At 41.4% G+C, this 22,979-nt stretch overlaps 1 protein-coding gene across 2 annotated transcripts in view; it reads left to right on the forward strand.

Annotated features, from left to right (window-relative positions):
- Positions 1 to 15,466: 15,466 nt before the first annotated feature.
- LOC124777973 (EGF domain-specific O-linked N-acetylglucosamine transferase) overlaps positions 15,467 to 22,979 on the forward strand; it is a 164,025-nt gene continuing 156,512 nt past the window's right edge. Inside the window, exons 1-2 of one of the 2 annotated variants that reach the window (XM_047253534.1) lie at positions 15,467 to 15,684; positions 15,805 to 15,981. In XM_047253534.1, coding sequence (XP_047109490.1) covers positions 15,682 to 15,684; positions 15,805 to 15,981 — 180 coding nt within the window. In that variant the 5' untranslated portion in view covers positions 15,467 to 15,681. The remainder of the gene's footprint in view (positions 15,685 to 15,804; positions 15,982 to 22,979) is intronic. The other variant, XM_047253533.1, reaches the window with a different exon arrangement.

Raw genomic sequence — 22,979 nt, forward strand, 5'->3', positions numbered from 1 at the left:
CATTAAGGGGTAACGCCATACCTCCATTTATAAGGCTCCTATAGTTTTTAACATGGATATCGTCAGCAATACTAGTGTGTGCCTGTAGCATCAAGAGCGCTTGTGACAGTAAATAGCTGTTACAATCGTGTTTTTAACATCTGGTGGCTTGTAAGACGATTATGTCTCTCTTTCTAAGACACAATGGGGCTACCCGCAAGAAAAACTTATGAGACGTATCTACTCATCGCTGATTTTCGCTCAGTATTGGTAGGAATCGCCAGGATTCAGTTATTGGCGAAATATTACACTAGTCGTTGGGGACGCGTGATATATTTGCTGTGATCAGCAGGCTTATAAAGTATGGGTGTGTTCCAACATGTGCAAAGAAATTGGCTTTGAACTGTTATAAGGGAAGGTATGGAGTTGACGTTGAAAACTGAAATAGCCATAAGGGGAATGAAAGTTTTTATGTGGAAAATTATGTCCAGCCACAAGAATGATACAGATATTTGTATTTCCAGAGCCACAGCCACCAGGAAGAGGTATTTCTGATAATTCGCTCGTTGTCGAATGTCGTCAGATTGAAGTCACAATCATAATATATATTTGTAAGTACAGTGATAAAATATACGTGGCTGGTTTCCTAGAATGCTTCTGCCTGGTTTGCGGGGTGTACGTCGCGACGGTTGCGGGCTTTCAAAATTAACTATGTACCCTCCAAGTCAGAGTTGAAATATTAAAAGTTTTGGCTGGTTTCGTTGTGTAGGGGCTGGGATACTTAGTTGCCGCATTACAGGACAAATACTGCTGAGTCTACAGTGTACAATATGAATACACATATGAATCGAATGGTCGAAGGTTCCTATCACTCGGAAATTGCGGATTAATATAGAAATTTATAAATGAAAGAGTGCAATTAAATAAAATCTGCAGGTACTATCTTAGCGACTTTGAGTGATGAATAGGATAGTAGAAGTACTTTTGAGAATGCGGTATATTTCTGCAAAACTCTTAATGGTGTCGATGGTCCAGCAATTAAATAAAACATAAGTTGAATAACAGGGAAACAATAGATTCCTACAGCACGTAATTAGTTATGAACAACAACACAGCTCGCGAAATATTCACTTCAAATCGCACACTACGTCTTCACTGTAGAAGCCACGGAAATCTCACAAGTGCACAAGTCGGCACTACGAAATGTTTCTATCTCTCGTGACCACGCGCAAACTGCCCCACTCCAAGTCTTTCCAGCCACTGTGCGTCCGTCATGTCGTCTCCAGCGCCTCCCGTGTGTTCTGTCCCGTACCGTCCCGAACTGCCTCCTTCTCCGAACTACCACGTGTCCTCTCTGGAAGCTCGCTTCCATCCAGTCTCCCCATTCACGAGCGCTGTGATTGGCTGGTGCGCTCGCGCCATGTATTCATTCCAACGCACAGTCACATAATGAAACATATTCGAAATACTGGATTCACATTTAAATACTTGAAATTAAATAAATATTCCTACGGCTGGACCATAAACACGCTCTAACACACATTATTAAATACATAAACAATTGAATAAACATATATCAAAAGAAAAGAAGCAAAAGGTAGGCCAGGAGCCTAATGTCTCTGATCAGTTTCTTCATGAATAGCATATATCGGCTATTAACAAAGACATAGATGAATCAATCTATTTATAAGCATGCTGCTACCGTTTTTTCGTGTAACTGTGGAGTACTTATGGCCCGACGCGATCGATAGTAATCGTCCACTTTGACCTCCAATAACTCATGTACTATTTAAGTTACATGCCTGTAATTCACATCAATTTAAGTTTACACTAATAGCTTTCTCAAGACATGTAGATCGACGAAATCGGATGAACCGTTTAATTTTAGAAATTCGTTGCTGGGTGTTACTTGTAAAATTTACCGTCAGATACTAAACTTTGAACTAATAAATATATTGAAAATCTGATTACACCATCAAAATCGTCGTGCAAATAATGGTAATGTACATGTTTCTTTTTGAGGTATCATGATTCGTCTGGCTACTATAAATTTCTACACGAACCGTTAAATGTCTGTCATTAACGTTTCACAAAGTCCGCCATCTTTGGCACTCCCGGCATAGACATCTCCTTCATCGACACAAAGCACTGACCTCGATGCAGCGGAATTCCCAGCCACGCGGCTGGACCATGTGCTGGGGCTACCCCTCTCGTACGGCTAACGTTTGGCACCACGTGTTTGCTGCCGGGCCCCGACTTTGACGAGCGAACTGTGCGTCCGCCCCAATTTCGAACATATAATATTTCCAGGGCGCCACAGCTCGCCTGTTACCTCACACGGCGGCCTGTGGCGGGAACAACTGATGTTTCCAGCTTATGGCAGGAGCCGTCCATATGGAAATCCCAGTTGGGGTACAGGGATGTAGCTGACCTAACCATGTCACCCTCTAGACAACTGAACAGCGAACTAATATTCAGTATATGTTGGGCAGCCTTCGTGATCACGTGTTCTCCGTGGAAATTTGAGAAGATTCAATATGGACATGTGTTTGCGTTGGACCATTATCCCTTCCCACGTACAAAGGGCGTTCAAAAGTCTTGCACAGTTGTCTCTAATTTTTTTTAATTTTTTGGAGGAGGAGAATGAAACTGTTTGTGAACATACTTGGAACATTTAGCTATAACTAAGTGTATAAAATTAATTTCTTTTATTTACAGGTGACCAATAATGGACCGTGAAGTAGATGTCAGGTTGCGACAACAGTCAGTGATGCAGTTCCTCTTCAAGACCGGCGATGACTCTGCAACATCGATTCAACAGTTTGGAGAGTGACCGCTGTCTGTGGAGGGCAGCCGGCCGTGCGGTTCTAGGCGCTTCAGTCTGGAACCGCGTGACCGCTACGGTCGCAGGTTCGAATTCTGTCTCGGACATGGATGTGTGTGATGTCCTTAGGTTAGTTGGGTTTAAGTAGTTCTAAGTTCTAGGGGACTGATGACCACAGATGTTAAGTCCCATAGTGCTCAGAGATATTTGAACCATTTTTGGAGGGCACTCTGGTCATGTATCAGGGAAACGTGTGAGGATGCAGTTAACTCGTGACTGTTGACTATGCTGGATGACCAAGCGACCTCATGGGAAATATCTAGTGCTGTAAGGGCTATACATGCTGCATGTGCTTATGCTATCTGTCTTTGTGGTATATGTACGAGTGACTGGTAGTAGATATCCATACGCAGGATGCAGAAGTGGTGATTTTGTATGGTGCACAACTTGAATTGTAGTTACTACATCGATATGATGTGTGGCGACAGCCCGATTGGAGATCGGTTTCACGCTGAAAAACTTACACTTCACTCGATAGTAGCAGAGCAGTGTAATTGATGAAGTGTCTTTCCATATTTCATAATCTGTAGACCACTTCTGCCAGGTTTAACTGTCAGTGCAATATGGCTGCTGTATTTTTTTTCGGCCTGTAAAAATAGTTTCGTCGCTGAAAGTCTCGTCAGCAGTAAATGGCGGATAGTGCTTCCACACTGGCAGCAGCAGCAGTTTGGCAGGTATATTCAGTAAGAGCGAATCAGAATGCTCCATTCACAAGACATCCTTTGTGTGGGGCATAGGACCCCCTAAGGACTAGTTCAAACAAGACAGGGGCAAGGTATCCACTGAAAGCTCCATGATGCCTGAGAGTAGCATAATGTCTTCTTTGTTCGAGTGTTCATAAACACGTCCAAGCAGACCATCCCCCTCTGGTGAGATGCTGTTCCTCATCCACCGTTGTGGCTTTAGAGCATCTCCAGACCAACAGCTGTAGGACACCGAAAATTCACTGAAAATTCCAGGAATTTTTCCTGTCTGTTGGAGAGTGCTTCGAATTCTGTTTGTGTAATTGTTCTGGTTTCCCCATTTGTGCTTAGACTGTGATTCGAGAAGTGAGGAAAAATTAACGTCCGTGACTCCAACAGCAGCAAATATAAACTAAGCACACTCACCATTTCAGAAAAGTGATGAACACCACAGCAGCTGTAGGACTTAGAAATTTTTCTCTCTCTCTCTGGCAGCGCCTTCAAGCAAGCTGCTAAAACTCGAAAAGTGGTGAGCGTCCTGTTTGGAGCTACAGAGATATTTATTTCGAAGTCCAAACATCATCGTGTTGGTGTGTAAAACCATATATTGTAGCTGATATCGGTTTCGGGATTTGTTTCCCACAAATCTTGTTAAGTGTTACATGGAGGTTTCACAAGTGCGCATCGATCTTTTTCGGAGTCATCGTTCAAGTGTGGCGGTATACGTTGCAAACACAAAATACTGTGCAGCGTTTTTGGCGACTAATCTATCCAGGCACGTCTCAAGACCAGCCAACACAACTGTACACCTCTCCCATAGCTTCTAGACTTCATAGAAGCTCTCATGGGTACTTTATTACATTACTCCTGGAATAAAAGACACTGCAGAGAAATAGTTCAGGCACATGTTAGAGGCAAACTACTGTGCAGCGATACTTTTGAAAGTGCTTTTAGAGACATACTCCACTGGATTTAGTAACTCCTGAAGCAGCATGAGCTCAAAGACAAATTTATTTCCCACAAATCACCCGAAGTATCACAGGGTCGGTTTCACAAGTGTGCCGTGATATTTTTAGAGTCTGTGTTCAAGTGTGGCGGTGTCGCTATTCCTTCGAATAGAATGCGTAACTGTTTAAATATTCTCACGTCATCTCTTTGTGCAGTGGTACATTTAGTTCCTGTGAATTCTTCAACTTAATGTATGTGAAAATATTCCGCAACACCATATGTAATAACTCCTGAAGCAGTTGCGTTCAATGACAGATGATATCCGTGAGCCCAGGATGGGGTGGAGGAAAGCTGCGGTTATTTCCAATGCGACAGGAAGTGCTTAGTAGCTACCACGTTTACATGGCGTAAGCTCCAACGTGTTGCCTGCCCGAGTCTTTGGGCCTTCTGGAAGAGACCCCACACTAGAGTGGGTGAACATCTTGCCTCTTTGGAAAACTGGCTGACTGGACGTTTATTGAATGATGTACATTTACAGCACACACATTTGTCAGTATGAGTTGCGAAGCATAACTTAGACCATATTCGTTATTTCATGAAATTTATTCGTCTTCACCAAATGTCAATGCGATTGACACAGCCCTCAGATGCCAATAAACTCCTCCTTCTCCAGTACAGACGTCTCATACATTGAACACAGTACACAATTACGTCTGCCTTACCAGTCCAGCAACTAGACAGACTGGACCCTTTTCCCACTGCTGTCTTGGATTACATCACGGGAGGGGAGAGGGACGACAGCACCCTCTGGTGGCCGGTTTGTGAACTAGGTCAACTGGTCTCTGGACCTCATGAAGAACACTTGATGAAGGTACTGCCTATGACAATTCAAATTGTTTAAATAAACAATGCATACAAAATATAGTCTTAAATCCATCCCATGCAGCACCCCAGCACAGACTGAGTCCTTTCCCGTTAATTTCCAGATGGGGAAGGGGAGGGAAGCAATGCACACAAAATAAAGACATGTCTTTCCTATCCAGCAACTCAGCACAAACTGAACCCTTTTCCCGCCAATTTACAGATGGAGGAGGGGAGGGGGTTTTGTTAGTTGAGGTAGCCCAACTGACCTATTTTCCCGCCAAAATTTTAACCTCCCACCTCGATGTCACTGCAATAATGGCTCACCTATGGCTGTCATTTTGAATGAATTTAGCAACAATGCAACAAAGGGCCAAGCTCTCTTTGCCCTACTACTCTTGGTAACATTGATGAGGCGGTCAACAGAGTATCCACAAAGATCGTTTCTGCTGCAGAAAACTCGATCCCTCATCTGTCAGGGTGCCCCTGGAGAAAGACAGTGAGGCCATTAAAGAGCGTAGGTGGGCTCTACAGCGACATAAGCGGCACCCATCACTGGAGCACCTGATAGCTTTGAAGAAGCTCTGTGCCCGTGTTTGCCAGGAATATTGAGAGAGGTACATCTCCACCACTGGATTACATACGTCACCTTTGCAAGTCTGGACAAAGATCAGGTGTGTCTTTGTGTACCAGATCCAAACAGGCGTCCTGGCACATACATCAATGATGCGTTGTCTACCGATGTAAACGCAATTGCCAAGCACTTTGCTGAGCACTATGCTTTGTCCTCTGTGTCAGAGAATTAGCCCACACCCTGCCTTTTGTACCCTCAAACGGTGGATGGAAGGGAAACTCCTCTTGTTCACTACACACCACAGTGAACCATACAACACTCCATTTACTGAGTGGCAGCTCCTCTGCGCCCTTGCACATTGCCCCAATGGGTCCTGGGCCAGGTCTCATCAATGTTCAGATGATTAAACATCTCTCGTCAGACTACCAGCGACATCTTCTCATCATCTTCAACTGCATCTGGAGCAATGGCGTATTCCCGTCGTAATGGTGGGAGAGCACCCTCATTCCAGTGCTCAAACACGGTAAAGACCCGCTTGATGTAGATACGTATCGGCCCATCAGCCTAACCAAAGTTCTTTGTAAGCTGCTAGACAGTATGGTGAGTTGGCGGTTGTGTTGGTTCCTGGAGTCACAGGCTCTGTGTCAGGGCGGTTTCTGCCAGGGTCGCTCTACCACTGATAGCGTAGTGTCCATTAAGTCTGCCATTCGAACAGCCTTTTCCAGAGACCAACACCTGGTAGCTGTCTTCTTTGTTTTAAGAAAAGCCTACAACATGACCTGATGGCACCACATCCACGCCAGGTTACATGAGTGGAGTCTCTGGGGTCCATGTTATCCAAAACTTTCTGTCATCCTGTACTTTCTGTTTCCAAGTTTGTGCCTCTTGTAGTTTCCCCCATATCCAGGAGAATGCGGTCCTGCAGGGCGCAGTATTGAGTGTCTCTTCATTTTTAATAGGCATTAACTGTCTAGCAGCAGCTGTGGGGTCATCTGCCTCACCTTCTTTGTATGCAGACGAGTTCTACATTTCCTATTGCTCCTCCAGTACTGGTGTTGCTGAGTGACGCCTATGGGTAGTCATCCAAAAGCCACAGTCATGGGCTCTAACCCATGGCTTCCGGTTTTCAGTTGTGAAGTCGTACATCATACCCTTCTGTCGGCGTCGTGTCGTTTATACAGAACCAGAATTTTACATTGATGACAATCCACTCATTGTAGTGGAGGAATATCGATTCTTAGGACAGATTTTTGACTCCCAATGGACTTGGCTTCCTCACCTTCATCAGCGTAGGTGGAAGTGCTGGCAGCACCTTAATGGCCTCCATTACCTTAGCAACGCCAATTCGAGTGCAGATCGCTCTACACTGCTATGGCTCTACAAAGCCCTTGTTCAGTCCAAACTTGACCATGGGAGTCAGGTTTATGGTTTGATGGGCACAGTGCGATTGCTGGACCCAGTGCACCACTGTGGGGTTCGGCTAGCAGTGGGAGCTTATAGGACGAGTCTGATCAGCCTGCTGGTGGAGGCTGGGGTCCCTCCACTGCAGATCAGGTGTCGACAACTGCTCGCCAATCAGGCCATGTACATTCGTAGCTCTCCTGATCATCCAAATGTCTCCTTTTTCCCAACCACAGCGATCCATCTCCAGCATCGGCAGCCCAGGTCAAGGATTAGTATCACTGTTTGTGTCCGATCCCTTCTGTCTGAACTAGTGTTCTTTCCTTTATCACCTATCCTACAGGTCCATTCACATACACCTCCACAGAATATACCTAGACCGCAGCTTTGGATGGACCTTACACACCACCCTAAGGACTCAGTTCCTCCTAAGATTCTCTGTTGTCACTTTCTCTAAGTTCTTGATGCTTCCCGGGGCTTTAAAGTAGTCTACACCGATGGCTCAATGGTCATTTGGCTTCGCTTATGCTCACACAGGACAAATTGAACAGTGCTCCTTGCCGAATGGCTGCACTGTTTTCACTGCAGAGCTGATGACCATATACTGTGCTCTTGAGCATATCTGTTCCTGCTCCAGTGAGTCCTTCCTTGTCTGTAGTGACTCCTTGAGCAGCTTACAAGCTATTGACCAGTGCTACCCTCGCCATCCTTTGATAGCGACCATCCAGGAGTCTGTCTATGACCCTGGAACGGTTCAATCGTTCAGTGGTGTGTGTCTGGACCCTGGGACATATCAGAATCACAGGAAATTGAGCTTGCTGACAGGCTGGCCAAACAGGCTACTCAGAAACTGCTTCTGGAGATCAGCATCTCTGAAATTGACCTGCACTCGGTACTATACCACAAGAATTTAGGGATTTGGGAAACGAAATGGCATAATCTAGGTACACCCATAACCTGTGTGCCATAAAGGAGACTACAAATGCGTGAGACTCCTCCATGTGGGTCTCTTGCAGGGTCTCTGTGGTCCTCTACTGGGCTCTGTATCGGCCACACTTGGCTGACCAACGGCTATGTCCTCTGCTGTAATGACCCAACCAAGTGTCAGTGTGGCCCACATTCAGTTGGATTGTCCTGCTTTAGCTGACCTGCGACAGAATTTTCAGTTACCAGACTTGTTACTATTTGTTTTAGCTGACAACACCTCATCAATTGATTTAGGTTTACGTTTTATACGTGAGAGAGGGGGGTTATCGTTCCATCTAAGTTTTGGTGCATGTCCTTTGTCCATCTGTGTCCTCTACCCTAGTGCTTTTAGGCTGGAGGTTTTAAAGTGTTGCAGAGTGGCTGCCTTATCCTTTTTTATTGTTGTGACCAGCCAGCTGTGGTCGTCTGCTCTATTGTTTTAGTCCCTTCTACCTGTTTCTTGCGTCCCCCTGTGGTTTCCTTATCTTATTTTAACAACTGTAGTGTTTGTCGTCCTTCTGTAGTTCTTGTGGGGTTTCTTTTCTCCAGGTCTTGTGCAACAAATCTTGTGTGTTTTATCCTTTCCCTTGTGGATTTTTTTATAGGAACAAGGGATCGATGACTGAGCAGTCTGGTCCCTCCCCTTTCCCTTAAACCAACCAGACACATTTCACTGACAACCCATTCATCAACTCATAGTAGTTATTATACATTATATTTGAATAATTTGAAAAAAGATTTCAGTACCGAACTGGAATTAGACAAAAATTTAGTAAACACTTGATGCTGCATCATTTGCTGAGCTTAAAAATAATGAGTGAACATACACCATTCTTTGAAGCATAGGTTCAAAGGCAGGGGATTTGGTATGATGCAAAAAGAAATTAGACGATCACATAAAGTAGGAGTAGGAAAAGCGAATCAAACACATTTATTGGCACGATTCTAAAGAAATGCCATGTACTGTAAAGGAGGTTGCATAGATGATGCTTGTACAATCACTTCTAGAGGTTTGTTTATAGTGATAATGAGGTAACCATGACAGCAGATATTGGTTGAAGTTAGAGTTGCCCTGCTCGGATCATAAGAGGTACGTCTAGTCCAAACAAAACTGTAACATCAGGGAAAAAATTTAATGTGAAATTCATTGACTGTATATAAACTCTTCGTAGGTTATATTGAGCGAAATGATCCAGAAATAGTACTACATTTGTTGGCTCAGGCTGTAGAAAGAGTGAAGTTCCCATTGCATTATGTCTACATGGCAGTAGATGAAGAAAATTGCAGTATGGATCGTCATATCTTGTCATTTCCTATCTTTTACAGGGCAGTCAGTACGTGTAGAACACTACTATAGTCGGGAACATCATATTCTGTAATTTCCTATCTTTATTTCTGAGAACTTTCATTGCAGAAACATTAACAAACCATTACATCACTGTAAATACTTGAACACTGAAAGTGTTGCGGAGCATATGTGATATATTTTTCAGGCTCATGCAAATTTTAACCGCAACAGGTTCTGGGCTGTAGAGGTGTGACTCCTCTGTCAGCCAGTGGCACCACATGAGACCCAACCACGTGACTAGAACGATGCTCTACGATAAGTGTGAGACTGTAACTGAACTGCATTTAACCTGGACTGCAGGTAGCAGTAATAATACTTTTGAGGCTTAGTGTCAGGCTTGCTGCTTCAAAACGTACTTCGTTTTCAAATGCACTTTATTCATTGTGGGTGCATATAGGATTGGTGGGTTTATGACAGAACTGTAGCTTGACTCTGGTTAAGGCATGTCAGTGCCTCTTTGAATAGCTACCACACACATATTTTTGTGGTGAATTTTATGAACATAGAACCTAAATCCTTTTATTTCTGGCTTTTGAGCTATTGCACAAGCCTTTCTCTATGCAGATGTTTTGAATTTCCTGCATAATGTGTGTGTGGGCTATTGCTCATTTTAAACTTAGAAAAATTTTGGTTTTTCCTACATTAACCAAATGGGTTAAGTTTGTTTCTTGCATTTTCAAATTCTCCTGTCTTTTTAACTTAGGTCACATGAGCTGTGGGTGTAGCACTATCACAAATAACATGTTATTGTTGTTGTCTTAGGCCCAGAGACTGGTTTGATGCAGCTCTCCATGCTACTCTATCGTGTGCAAGCTTCTTCATCACCAAGTAACTGCTGCAACCTATATCCTTCTGAATCTGCTTAGTGTAGTCATCTCTTGGTCTCCCTCTACGATTTTTACCCTCCACACTGCCCTCCAATACTAAACTGGTGATTCCTTGATGCCTCAAAACATGTCCTACCAACCGATCCCTTCTTCTTGACAAGTTGTGCCACAAATTCCTCGTCTCCCCAATTCTGTTCAGTACCTCCTCATTAGTTACGTGATGTACCCATCTAATCTTCAGCATTCTTCTGTAGCACCAAATTCCGAAAGCTTCTGTTCTCTTCTTGTCTAAACTATTTATCGTCCATGTTTCACTTCCATACATGGCTACACTCCATACAAATACTTTCTGAAAACACTTCCTGATGCTTAAATCTATACTCGATGTTAACAAATTTCTCTTCTTCAGAAATGCTTTCCTTGCCATTGCCAGTCTACATTTTATATCCTCTCTTCTTCAGCCATCATCATTTATTTTGCTTCCCAAATATCAAAACTTATCTACTACTTTGTCTCATTTCCTAATCTAATTCCCTCAGCATCACCTGATTTAATTCGACTACATTCCATTATCCTCGTTTTGCTTTTGTTGAAGTTCATCTTATATCCTTCTTTGAAGACAGTGTCCATTCTGTTCAACTGCTCTTCCAGATCCTTTGCTGTCTCTGACAGAATTACAATGTCATTGGCAAACCTTTTTATTTCTTCTCCATGGATTTTAATTCCTACTACAAATTTTTCTTTTGTTTCCTTTACTGCTTGCTCAATATACAGATTGAATAACATCAGTGATAGGCTACAACCCTGTCTCAATCCCTTCCCAACCACTGTTTCCCATTCATGCCCCTCAACATACTAGCAGTGGAAATCAGTATCACTATCCTGCACTCTGCGATAGGTAGCCAAATCGGTAGTATACATGTTTCATTAGTGTGCAGTTCTCTCCAGCATGACGAGACAGCTCGTGGCTGTGACAATCGGAGTCCCAGTACTCTGGCAGCGTGACTACAGGAAGTGGGACTTGGTGCTCCTGGACTGACAGTCCAACGACGCAGCTTTTACTAACAGAATGCCCATCTAGTAATGAAGAATGAACAGAAATATTGTCTATGGCTGTGCCAGTTCCCCTGCACCCTGGTTGGAAAAAAAGCAATCTACATCAGATCATATGAATTTAGGAGATCTTCCAACGTCGTTTTTCTTGCACAATCACATACAAAAAATAATATTGAAGTTCAAATGGCTCTGAGCACTATGGGAATTAACATCTGTGGTCATCAGTCCCCTAGAACTTAGAACTACTTAAACCTAACTAACCTAAGGACATCACACACATCCATGCCCGAGGCAGGATTCGAACCTGCGACCGTAGCAGTTGCGCGGCTCCGGACTGAGCGCCTAGAACCGCTAGACCACCGCGGCCGGCAATATTGAAGTACTACATATAACTAATGTTTGGTACTCCCTATACAGTGAACCAAAAACCCTCTCTAGCTTGAGCAGAAATGGTCTGAAGTCAGAGTTAGGGGACCTATAAACAACAACAATTAGAAGTTGGTTTCACCCCTTCACAACATTCAAATACCTGTTCAGTGCAATGTTGTGATATGTCTGTAGACTCAAAAGGAATACTATTTTTTACATACGTGGCCACTCCCCCATTCCACAAAGAACTCCTTGAAAAACAGCCAGCTAAACTGTATCCTGGTAAAGGAAGCCTACGAATTGTCGGATTATTTAAGTGGTGCTCCAATATACCAATAATGACAGAGTCATGAACTATAAACAGTTCTCTAATACCTCTCATATTCTGATGAATTATGCTAATTCCTTGACTACTTGGATTCTTGACCTCCTCTAAAGGTGATTCTTTTGATAGAGGGATTTCCATTAAGCAGGGATACCTATCAGTTGACTTGAATCTAAAAAAGGTGCTGCTCTAGCAACAACTACTACAGGAATTTTTCCATGAGTGATCCCACTACCACGCACACACTGTCACCTATAAGTGTTGGCAGCCTTCTCTTCCAATACCTGCTGTGTATTGTTCTCACATCTGTCAAATAGAATTCTGCGCACCACCACAGATGCTATTGTAGTGACAGTGCTCTTTATTCTTTGCTTTTTGCTTACTCTGATAGAGACTGAACATGGTTAAATATAGTTCCATAAAAACACAGGAGAACTGCCGGATATCAGTAACGTCCTGCCACGATATTTCGGCGCAGAGTCTTCTGGCCATCTTCAGGTGAGTGCCACTGTAGAAGTTACTGATATCCGGCAGTTCTCCCGTGTTTTTATGGAACAATCAGTATGCCGGGAAAGCTTTAAACATCACATGGTTAAATATAGTTTGACTACTAACTCGTCATTAACTGTTTTAGCCTTTTAAACACGATTCTACACTCGTGTAAAACGTCTCCCATCTGTTTATAAGTGAGATGAATGCAATAGTTCACTGTTCTGAAAAATTAAGCTATTGTTGTACTTAATTCAGAAAGTGGAAGATTCACACACTTTTATTTATTTATTTATTTATCTTACAGCTCGAAACATGTATTTAACATGCATGGGCAACGTTATAATAATTACATTCAGATTATTGATACACAATATAAATAGATTACATGCTACTAAGTAAAATATCATTGAAGTATATTTAATATAGCATTCCTGAGGTCAAATCATGTCAGCACCATACTGTATGGGCACTTCAATACAAGCCATTTTTTTAACTCGTTTTTAAAAATTCTACCAGAAAGCTGTTTCAGGTTGTTTGGCAGAGAATTATAAAATATTGCTCCCTTAATGAATGGGGTATTTGTTGTTAGATTCACTCGTCTGCTCACCATATGAAAGTCTGATTTTTGTCTTGTATCGTAATCATGGATTTCCATATTCCTGTTTGTCACTTTTTGTCTTTTTTCACTAATAATATTGATTGAAACATATATACTGCATAGATAGTCATAATATTAAACTTAATAAACAGCTTTTTACATGAAGTTCTGGGTCTTAATTTTGCCATAGTTCTTATTACTCTTTTCTGCAATACAAATACCCTTTTTATATTGTATTGGCTACACCCACCCCACAATACAATTCCATAAGATAGATGGGGATACACCAACCCAAAATACGCTATTTTTATTGCTTCGATATCTAAATATTGAACTAAACTCCTTAGTAAATACAGACTAGATGTTATTTTAACACAGGCATGATCTATTTGCTGATTCCATGAAAGTCTGTCATCTATATATATCCCCAGAAATTTACATTCTGAACAGGTATTTTCCTGAATGTCCTCATTTAGAACAGTATTTTTACTTGAACTACTTGTCTTAAAATAAATTAAATTAGTTTTGTTAATATTGACCCTCAGGTTTTCTTTTTCAAAATGTGTTTGGGCTTTTTCAACAAAATTCTGTACCACTGAATTTAGGTCATCATTACTACACGCCCAGCAAACCCCAGAGGTGTCATCAGCATACATACTAATACGATGACTGGTGTCTAATACTTTTGGGAAATCATTCACGTAGCAAATAAACAAGAAGGGGCCCAAGATAGAGCCTTGTGGCACACCAAAATTTATGTTCCTTATCTTTGATCTTCTTTTTGCAATTACCTCTCCATTATCATACACAAATTCTGTGCATTGTTGTCTATCTTTAAGGTAAGATTCTATTAAAAGTAACAGTTTCCCACTGACACCATTATAAGCAAGTTTACTTAAAAGAGCGCCATGATGGACTCTGTCAAACGCTTTGGAAAGATCTAAAAACACTCCTGCCGTTTCGTATCCCTCATTTATTTTCTCCATCAGACAGTGTACAAACTGTACTGCTGCAGATATGGTGCTCTGACCACTTCTAAAGCTGTGTTGGAAATCTCCTATTAAGTTAGCTCTAGCGAGCTTGGAAGATACACACCTAACGAAGTCGAGCACTCCTAATCAAGCTGCACTGACAGGTCTGTGTCAAAGGGGGAAGGGGTTATCTGTCAACAATCCATGACATCATATGGGAAAGGGAAAAATCGGAACAGGAAAGTGGGATGTGGTAGGGACACCCCTTGTAGGGGATAGGTGGAAGGGCGAGAGAGGGAATGGGCAAGGGGAGAGGAAATCTGGTTACAATGGTTGCTGGCCCAGAACTGTCACAGCCCCACTACCATTCGTTACCTAAAAAACAAATAATTTTCTTAGTGAAATATCGTTCTGTGCTTCTCTCCAGTAAGGACTCTTAATTTTTTCCCATCGGATGCATTGCGCATTGGCGATTGCTGTTCGACAGGCGGATGAACAGATGATGAGATGCTGTCACTAAATGATATAGTGGTGCATAGTGAGCCAATTTGTCAGCGCCTATCATCTGCTGAAGCTGGGGCTTTTCGCAGCATTGAGTGCTTCCCTCTAAAACCAATGAAGAGGAATCAGATCGTAGGGCCATAGCATTGTCGCATATGCAATGGTATCTTTTCTTTATCAGTAAAAGCCAAGTATTTCTACCTTGTATTATCATCTTGCAGCTGTTGCGGAAAACTGACAATGTTCTACTCAACGTTTGAAATCACTATGTTCGTGTACTTCACGTTATGAGATCTGAAGGATGTGTCGGTGCAAGATGCGAATGCACGACAATCAGTAGCTCCAAAGTTAAGTGTACAAACACTCATGAATACAACAAAACTGAAATTTAGGATACCAAAGCAAAAGTTGAAATGCTCATCTGTTTTCAAATGGGTGTCCCAAGGAATTGTGCCCCAGTTTAATTTTCGCACATATGAAAAGGTGAGAGATTAATGTCAATTGCAGTGATAAATAGCTGAAATCAATACAACTGAGCTAGACCTGGCGACTAGCTGGAATCCATATAATATTTTATACAGAACTTACAGCTGATCCAGCGTGACATTTCGTGTATCGACTAGTCATCTCTAGAGATCACTGAAATCGACAAAGTGAAAAACTGTGGTATATCGACCACGTGTATTTCTTGTGTCACAATTCAAAATAAATACCATAATAGGTTTAGTGCGGTGTTCTGTCATGTGTCAATTTATATAATTTGTATTTTTAAACTTCTAACCGCGCGAGCGCATTTTGCTCAGCATTTTAGCTGTGATACCGGCAGTATTTTGTGATATATTTGTAATGCAATTTTGTAGTTCTTGTACAGAACCTTTAAAAATTCATTCCATACAGAATGGTATGGCACAAGTTTATCTCTTCGTTAATGTTCATGCATGACTGTCAGCAGTAACAGTAGAAGCAGATGTGTTATGCGTTGCACTCAAAAATAGTAATGGCATTCTGTTTTTGTTGACAGACGTCGTGGGAATCTGTTTACATCCAACACTGTTTTATTATTAGTGTTGTTATACGCGCCAGCGTAACATACAATTTTTCGAATATTAATCTTCCCGACGAGCACATTCCATATTATTTTAGTTCTTTTAACGATATTGCCGAAAAGTGTAGAACTTCGGATCAATGCCCATATAAGGTAAGGAAATGCAACACAACTCCAAACACAAGGTTGCATGTTAAAGTACTGTGACTGGTTCATTTGATTATAGATTACTATAATTATTTAATACGTTTTCGTTCCATAAATTTCTCTGGGACTTTAATCTCACTGCCTTTCCTTTGAAACCCATCTTTTTTGGTGTGTGTGGTGGCAGGTATTTTTAATAACAGAAACACTGTTAGCAAACCTCCCAACATCTTATCTCATTCAGCATGCCTCCACTCTCTTCCTTTCTGTACTAAGGTATTAGGTATGTTTGTAATTTTAATCTAGTCTTGTAATGGACTCTTGTGTACCAAGTGATGTTGGATGGTACGGTGATTAAGTTATAAAGCTCTTATTCAGGAGAAGCAGGAATCAAATCATTGCCTAAGCATCTGGATTTAGATTTTCCATTGTTGCTGTAAATCGATTCAAGCAAATTGTGATGATTCCTTAAGCAAGGCAGCAATCAATATTGTATCAAGCTTATGTCCAACTCAGATTTGTGCCCTGTGTATAATTATCTCTGCTCAAAGCTGTTTACATGTTGTCCCTTGTTGCTGCGATGTTTGTTGAGCACGTTTGGAGTATGTTTTATTTATTGTTTTACACATTCACTGGTGTTCTAAGACAATGCAGCACATTGGTATAGAGTGCTAAGGATGTCTTAAACTTTGGACTGGTTCGTGTTTCTTGGAATCTTGACCTTGCTCTCCATAATCATGACATTGTTACTTGCACGAGCCCTTTGGATGGTTCAAAATTGTGAGTGTTTTAAGCAGCTTAGATGGAATAGGGTTTGGTCTGGCGAGCCTTGTGTCAATTGTGCTGTAGGCTGGTCTGTTAAAAATAACTACTTGTGGCTCAAGGTGCCCAAGATACTTACGGAGGCAGTAAGTAATAGCTGGCAACCTCTGCGTCACGTGCCTCTCTTCTGCCTGTCTACGTATTGTGCCTTTGCTTGGGTTGACACTTACTTCCTCTGAATCTTCTAGGGTCATTAAAATAAAGACAGAAAAACTTCTAATAGTTCGGACTATTAGCTGGCTGTATCACCCTACTGCCTACTAAGAAAATTATCGAGACATGTCCTCTTGATCAAATCTTGTAAGAGAAAGACCTGTTTAGTATAGGACATACATTAACAAGTCAAGAAAATAATTAGTGTGAAGCACTGAATCTCCAATGTTTCCTGAAATCTTGAAGAAATAAAGGTTCTGTAATTTAATGTAGTGAAGCAGATGCCTTATACTGAGATGATGATGATGAGTGACTACAGGCTCAAATTTCAACAGCAATCTCATACTAGCACAGACAGTAAAATTAAATAAACATGTATGTACTATCCAAATTGTGGTAGATGACACAGGTCTTCAGTGTCCCAAAAGAGACTTGCTGAACTATAGAGCATGCTGAATATTGGCTGCTGTGGTGAAGAAAATTTGTATGGTGTCATACGTTGCTTTCAAGTTGAAGCTGGTTGAGGGAGGACTAGGATTAATCAACTTCCTGCTGAACTACACCACATTACTGGTTCACAGAAACATGAAAACTTAAAAAATGTTCACACAGCCTTACAGCTGCACCGAGCGAGGTGGCGCAGTGGTTAGCACACTGGACTCGCATTCAGGAGGACGGTTCAATCCCGTCTCCAGCCATCCTGATTTAGGTTTTCCGTGATTTCCCTAAATCGTTTCACGCAAATGCCGGGATGGTTCCTTTGATAGGGCATGGCCGATTTCCTTCCCAATACTTCCCTAACCCGAGCTTGCGCTCCTTCTCTAATGACCTCGTTGTCGATGGGACGTTGAACACTAACCACCACCACCACCTTACAGCTACACTTTTCTACAAGTACCTGCTAAACTTACTAGTTGCTCCTACCAGTCCCTTTCAAACTTTCTTCTTTTGTAACACGTAACTGTCATTTAAAGAGACATGATCCAAAATAAATTTATAAACTTACTTACTTTGAACACAATATAATGGAGCAGTTAGATAAGCATTGTCACTTGTTGAACAATGATCCCCAAAAAGAAGAGGTAAATGATTGTTAGTAAGGGGGATGTTATCACTTCTGATAACTATTTCCCTCTTCTTTCAGTAGAACTGAAGAGGGTTGCTCAGTAATTCAAACAGGTTATGTACTTTTTTTATTTTAATGTTATGATCAAGACAAATATATGGTGAACTTTCATTTGTCTCCATTACTATACATAAAAAAAAAAGGTCCACATACTGGTAGATTACCAAGATCTACGTCGGAGAAAGGCAGTTAGAGGACAACTACCGAAAAACAAAATGGAAACCAGACTCCCTCAGCACCAATAACAGGCACAGTGGCTTAACACTTCTGCTCACTACCTGCCAGCAAAAATAATGCCACCTGAAGTAATCAACTGAGCCATAACTGCTAATGGTAACCTTAAGGTCATCAACCCTCTGAATTCCCTCCAGCTTGAAGTTTGTAGAGAAACTGACATCTGGGAGCATTGTACCACAAGCTTTGCTTTTATAGCTCATGGGAACTCGGTGACTTTCTTGGCTGCAGATTTCTGGACCTTCATTATTAAATTGGGAATTATAGGGCTCCCCTTTATAGGTCAGGGGTGCACTACACAAAGCAAACAGCTACTTGGCTAGTAGAGTACTTCTGGAGCGGGTTGTTTAGGCTAGGGAGTAATTTGAGGTACTCTGATGAACAATCACCTGTTGATACGCAGATAGCGAAATCAGACCAAAATTTATCAGTAAACTGTCATAGTAATTGTAACAAAGTTTCCAAATTTACTGCCTTCCAGAAAAATTCTCATGCTCAAACAATTCTAGGGACTGAGAGGTGGCTGAAATCTGAAGTAGAAAGCTCTGAGATATTTAAAGGACGGACTAGATGCCATAGGAGAGGGACTGTTCATTGCAGTTGACAAAAAATTTTTACAGGCCACCTGATTCCACTGTGACAGTTCTACAGTAATCCAAAGAAAGTCTACAGTCAGTAGTGCAGAATTAGCCAGATCCTGCAAGACTCATTCAAGGCAACTTGAACCTACTGAGCATAGACTGGGACATTATGGATTCAATCAGGGGGTACAGACAGACAGTCTTGCAAGCTACTTTTGAAAACATTTTCCAAAAACTATCTTGACCCTCTAGTTTGGCAACTCACACACAATGGAAATATCGTAGACCTTGAAGCTGCAAAAAGGATGGACATTACTGCTGGCACCAATATATAGACAGGGGCTAGTGATCGTGATGCCATCATAGAGACTATGGTTACGAAAGTTAATAAATAAGTCTAGAAGGCTAGGAGAGGGCTTCTGTTAGAAAGAGAAGATAAGCAGTACCAGTAACATGTACATAGAAGAATTATGGTTAAAGTTTATATAGATTGTAAATCATGCCCTAGACAAGTATGCCCAGGTTAGTGGATTATGGACAGAAAAAAAGCCCTTTTAACACTGAAATTCGGAAAATGATGAATCAAATGGTGGTGCACTCTGGGTTCAAAAGAGAATAATGCACAAATAATGACAGGCTACGGTCATTAGAGATTTATGCGTTTGAATGGATCTACATGAGCAGCATATAGCATCTACCACTGCCATACCTTAGCAAAAGATCTGGTTGAGAATCTGAGAAAATTTTGCTTCTATGTAAAAGCACTAAACGGGTCTATGGCTGCCGTGGTGTCATTTGTTGACCAGTTGGTGTGGCAGTAGAAGATTGCAAAATGAAAGCCAAGTTTTAAATTTCACACTATGGCATTGGCCTCTTACTTAGCTTGCATTTTTTGCGAATCTCTCACCCAGTGCAAAGTTCCAAGAGACTGAAAAAAAAAAGGCCAGGTGACTCCTGTCTATAAGAACAGTAACAGAACGTACCCACAAAATTACAGACCAATATCCTTGGTGTCACACTGCAGAATTCTAGAACATATTGTGAGTTCGAATATAATACATTTCCTAGAGACTGAAAAGCTCATGTCCACGAATCAGCATGGTTTTAGGAAACATTCCTCATGCAAAAACCCGCTCACCCTTTTCTCATGTGACATACAGTGAACTATGGATGAAGGCCAACAGGGAGATTCCACAAAAAGCATTTAACACTGCAGACTATTAATAAAGGTACAAGGATGTGAAATAGGTTCCCAGATAGGTTAGTGGCTCGAAGCCATTTTAAATAATAGAACCCACTCGATGGATTGTTCATCAGTGGCAAGGGTATCATGGGAGTGCCCCAATGAAGTGTGATAGGACCACTATTAGCAGAAATGATCTGGCAGACAGGGTAGGCAGCAATGTGTGGTAGTTTAGTGATGAAGCTGTGGTGTACAGGAAGGCATCGAAGTTGAGTGACTGTAGGAGGACACAAGATGACTTTGCCAAAATTTTAAGTTGGTGTGATGAAGGGCAGCTAGCTCTAAATGTAGGAAAAAAAAAATAATGTGGATAAGTAGGAAAAACAAACCCATAATGTTCGAGTGAGCACCAGTATTATGCTGCTTGACACAGGCGCTTCGTTTAAATATCTGCGCATAATGTTGCAAAGTGATATGAGAGGGAATGAGCACGTCAGGATTGTGGTAGGGAAGGCGAATGGTTAACTTCAGTTTATTGTGAGGGTTTTAGGAAAGGGTGTTTATCTGTAAAGGAGAACACATGTAGGACACTAGAGCAACTTGTTTTTGAGTGCTGTGAGAGTGTTTGGGACCAGCACCATGTCAGATTAAAGGAAGACATCTAAGTAATTCAGAGACGGGCTTTTGTGAGTGGAATGGGAAATGAAATGACTAGTAGTGGTATAGGGCAGCCTCCACCACTTCCAGGTGGTTTGCAGAGTATGTATGTAGATGTAGGAAAATTCTCAGAATAATGAACCAAACATCTGTTAATAGCTTCACTGTTACTACCATCAGAACCCCTAACTTTTAACTTAAAAATGAACAGTCTAGATTGCAATAACATTTGTTTGTTAACCAATTATGACTTATGTACAAGTCATCTTCAGAATATTTGGCCCCCTAAGGCTGGTGCTGGTGGCTCTTTGGACTTCTCGTGATACTACGATCATACAGATGTATGAGAAATCTGACGAGCCACCACCACCACCACCAGCCAAAGGGGACCAAATATTCTGAAGATGACTTGTACGTAAGCCAAAACTGGTTAATAAGCAAATATTATTGCGATCCAAACTGTTCATTTTAACTTAAATATAGCATTAGGTCACTGCTTTCTAAAGACTATGTTGTCAAAATTTATCCCTAACTCTCAGCCATTTCCAGACAGCAACAGCTTGACCATAGGGTCACTCGCACTACGCAGTAATGTTCAGTCTACAGCAAACATATGCAACCCTATTTTTGGTGTAGGCCTATATGTGGGACAAGCCTAGTTGACATAAAGACACCAAAATATCACCACACATTAAAAATTTTCTGAAAGTTGACGCAGAAAATGTTTTGTTTACAAAATGGTGAAACATAATCCAAGGATACCAAAACTCAGGCAAACCATGAAACCATTTTCAGATGATTGAAGTTTGTGAAAGAGACATAACCACCATGTTGCAGATTGATGCCCCGAAAAAATACTTTCACTTTCAACAAAAAACAGAGAATATGTTATGCCAGATTCCAACTAGTCATGTTAATGTTATGTAAGATGTAAATTGTTGTATTAACAAATAAAGCTATATATTAAATAAAAATGTGTATATTCGCTCACATGAGCCTCGAAACATCCAACTGAAATAGCAGACTTGCATTGTCTGCAGGTGAAGCATCCTGGTACAATCACCAAAGCATGTCTTGCTATTGCTGAAAGTCTTTCTTTGAGTAGTAGATTAAGCACTAAATGACTGACAGTTATTCAGATTTGAACTGGAGGTTTTTTCAATACATTTACTGCTGCCAAATAAAATGCCAAGGCAGTATGCAATTTTTCTCCACATTTACTTTCTACAAAAATGCATTTTCCCATCAGAATGGCAGCATCTTGATCCCGTGATTGAAAAAAGAAGAGCAGTACACCAACAGCTCAATACCTACATCATCCCTGATTATCCATGATTATTTACCCACATAAAGTTTCCTCAATTGAGCAAAACTTGTGGAAGTCATGGAAATGAATCTGGACTGTATGGGTAAAGTTAAACAGCTGTCAAGTGAAATTCCTGGAGATTATTGCTTTTCAAGTTTGCTTTTTGCAGCTCCACCGTAACATGCAAAGAAAGCAGATTGCTCTGAATTAATTACTGGTCACAGATAATGTGGTAGTACCGCAGTGATCAACAGCTTGCAGCATTATGATCATTCATCACCTCGCCCCCATCCTCTCCCTCTCTTGGATTATGGTGTATAGTGATAGACCCATGCCTTATTGCTGTTTACAGTTTGTCATGCTAATGAAGGTGCCTTTCCTTGTCCACAAATTGACTCAGTTGCTGTTGACGCCCAAAAGAATATTTTTATGTTCCTCTCTTAGAAGATATGCATCTTGTTGACAGATTGCAGTAGTCCATATTTTTTCATGAAAATATTGTAAAACTTCCAACACTAAAGGTTAAAGTTACCAGACTATTTTAAGAATTGTTGGACACGAAGTTGTAAAATATAAGAACCATGCTATCTATTTATGTCAAATGTTGAAAGCTAAAATTAGATATCACATTAATTGAAACAGTGAGTACCTTATAGATGGTCCAGTCTCATTAATGGGACTACGACCTCTGTTCGACATTAACATGCAGTAATCACTCACAGATAGTAGTACTAGGAGTGTAGGGCATATAAAGTGTCCTGAGGGGAGGGGGGGGGGGGGGGGGACACGGGAAACAGTGTCCTCATTGTCATAACGCAGAAACAGAGCAATTTATTTGATGTCCAAATGGGCATGACCATTGGTGTTTGGGCAAGGGAGGAAGCATTTCCGAAATGGCTAAGTGTGTAAACTGTTCACTCACTACCATAGTTAAAGTATACCATG

Source organism: Schistocerca piceifrons, chromosome 2 (genome assembly GCF_021461385.2).
Source record: "Schistocerca piceifrons isolate TAMUIC-IGC-003096 chromosome 2, iqSchPice1.1, whole genome shotgun sequence".
NCBI lineage: Eukaryota > Metazoa > Arthropoda > Insecta > Orthoptera > Acrididae > Schistocerca > Schistocerca piceifrons.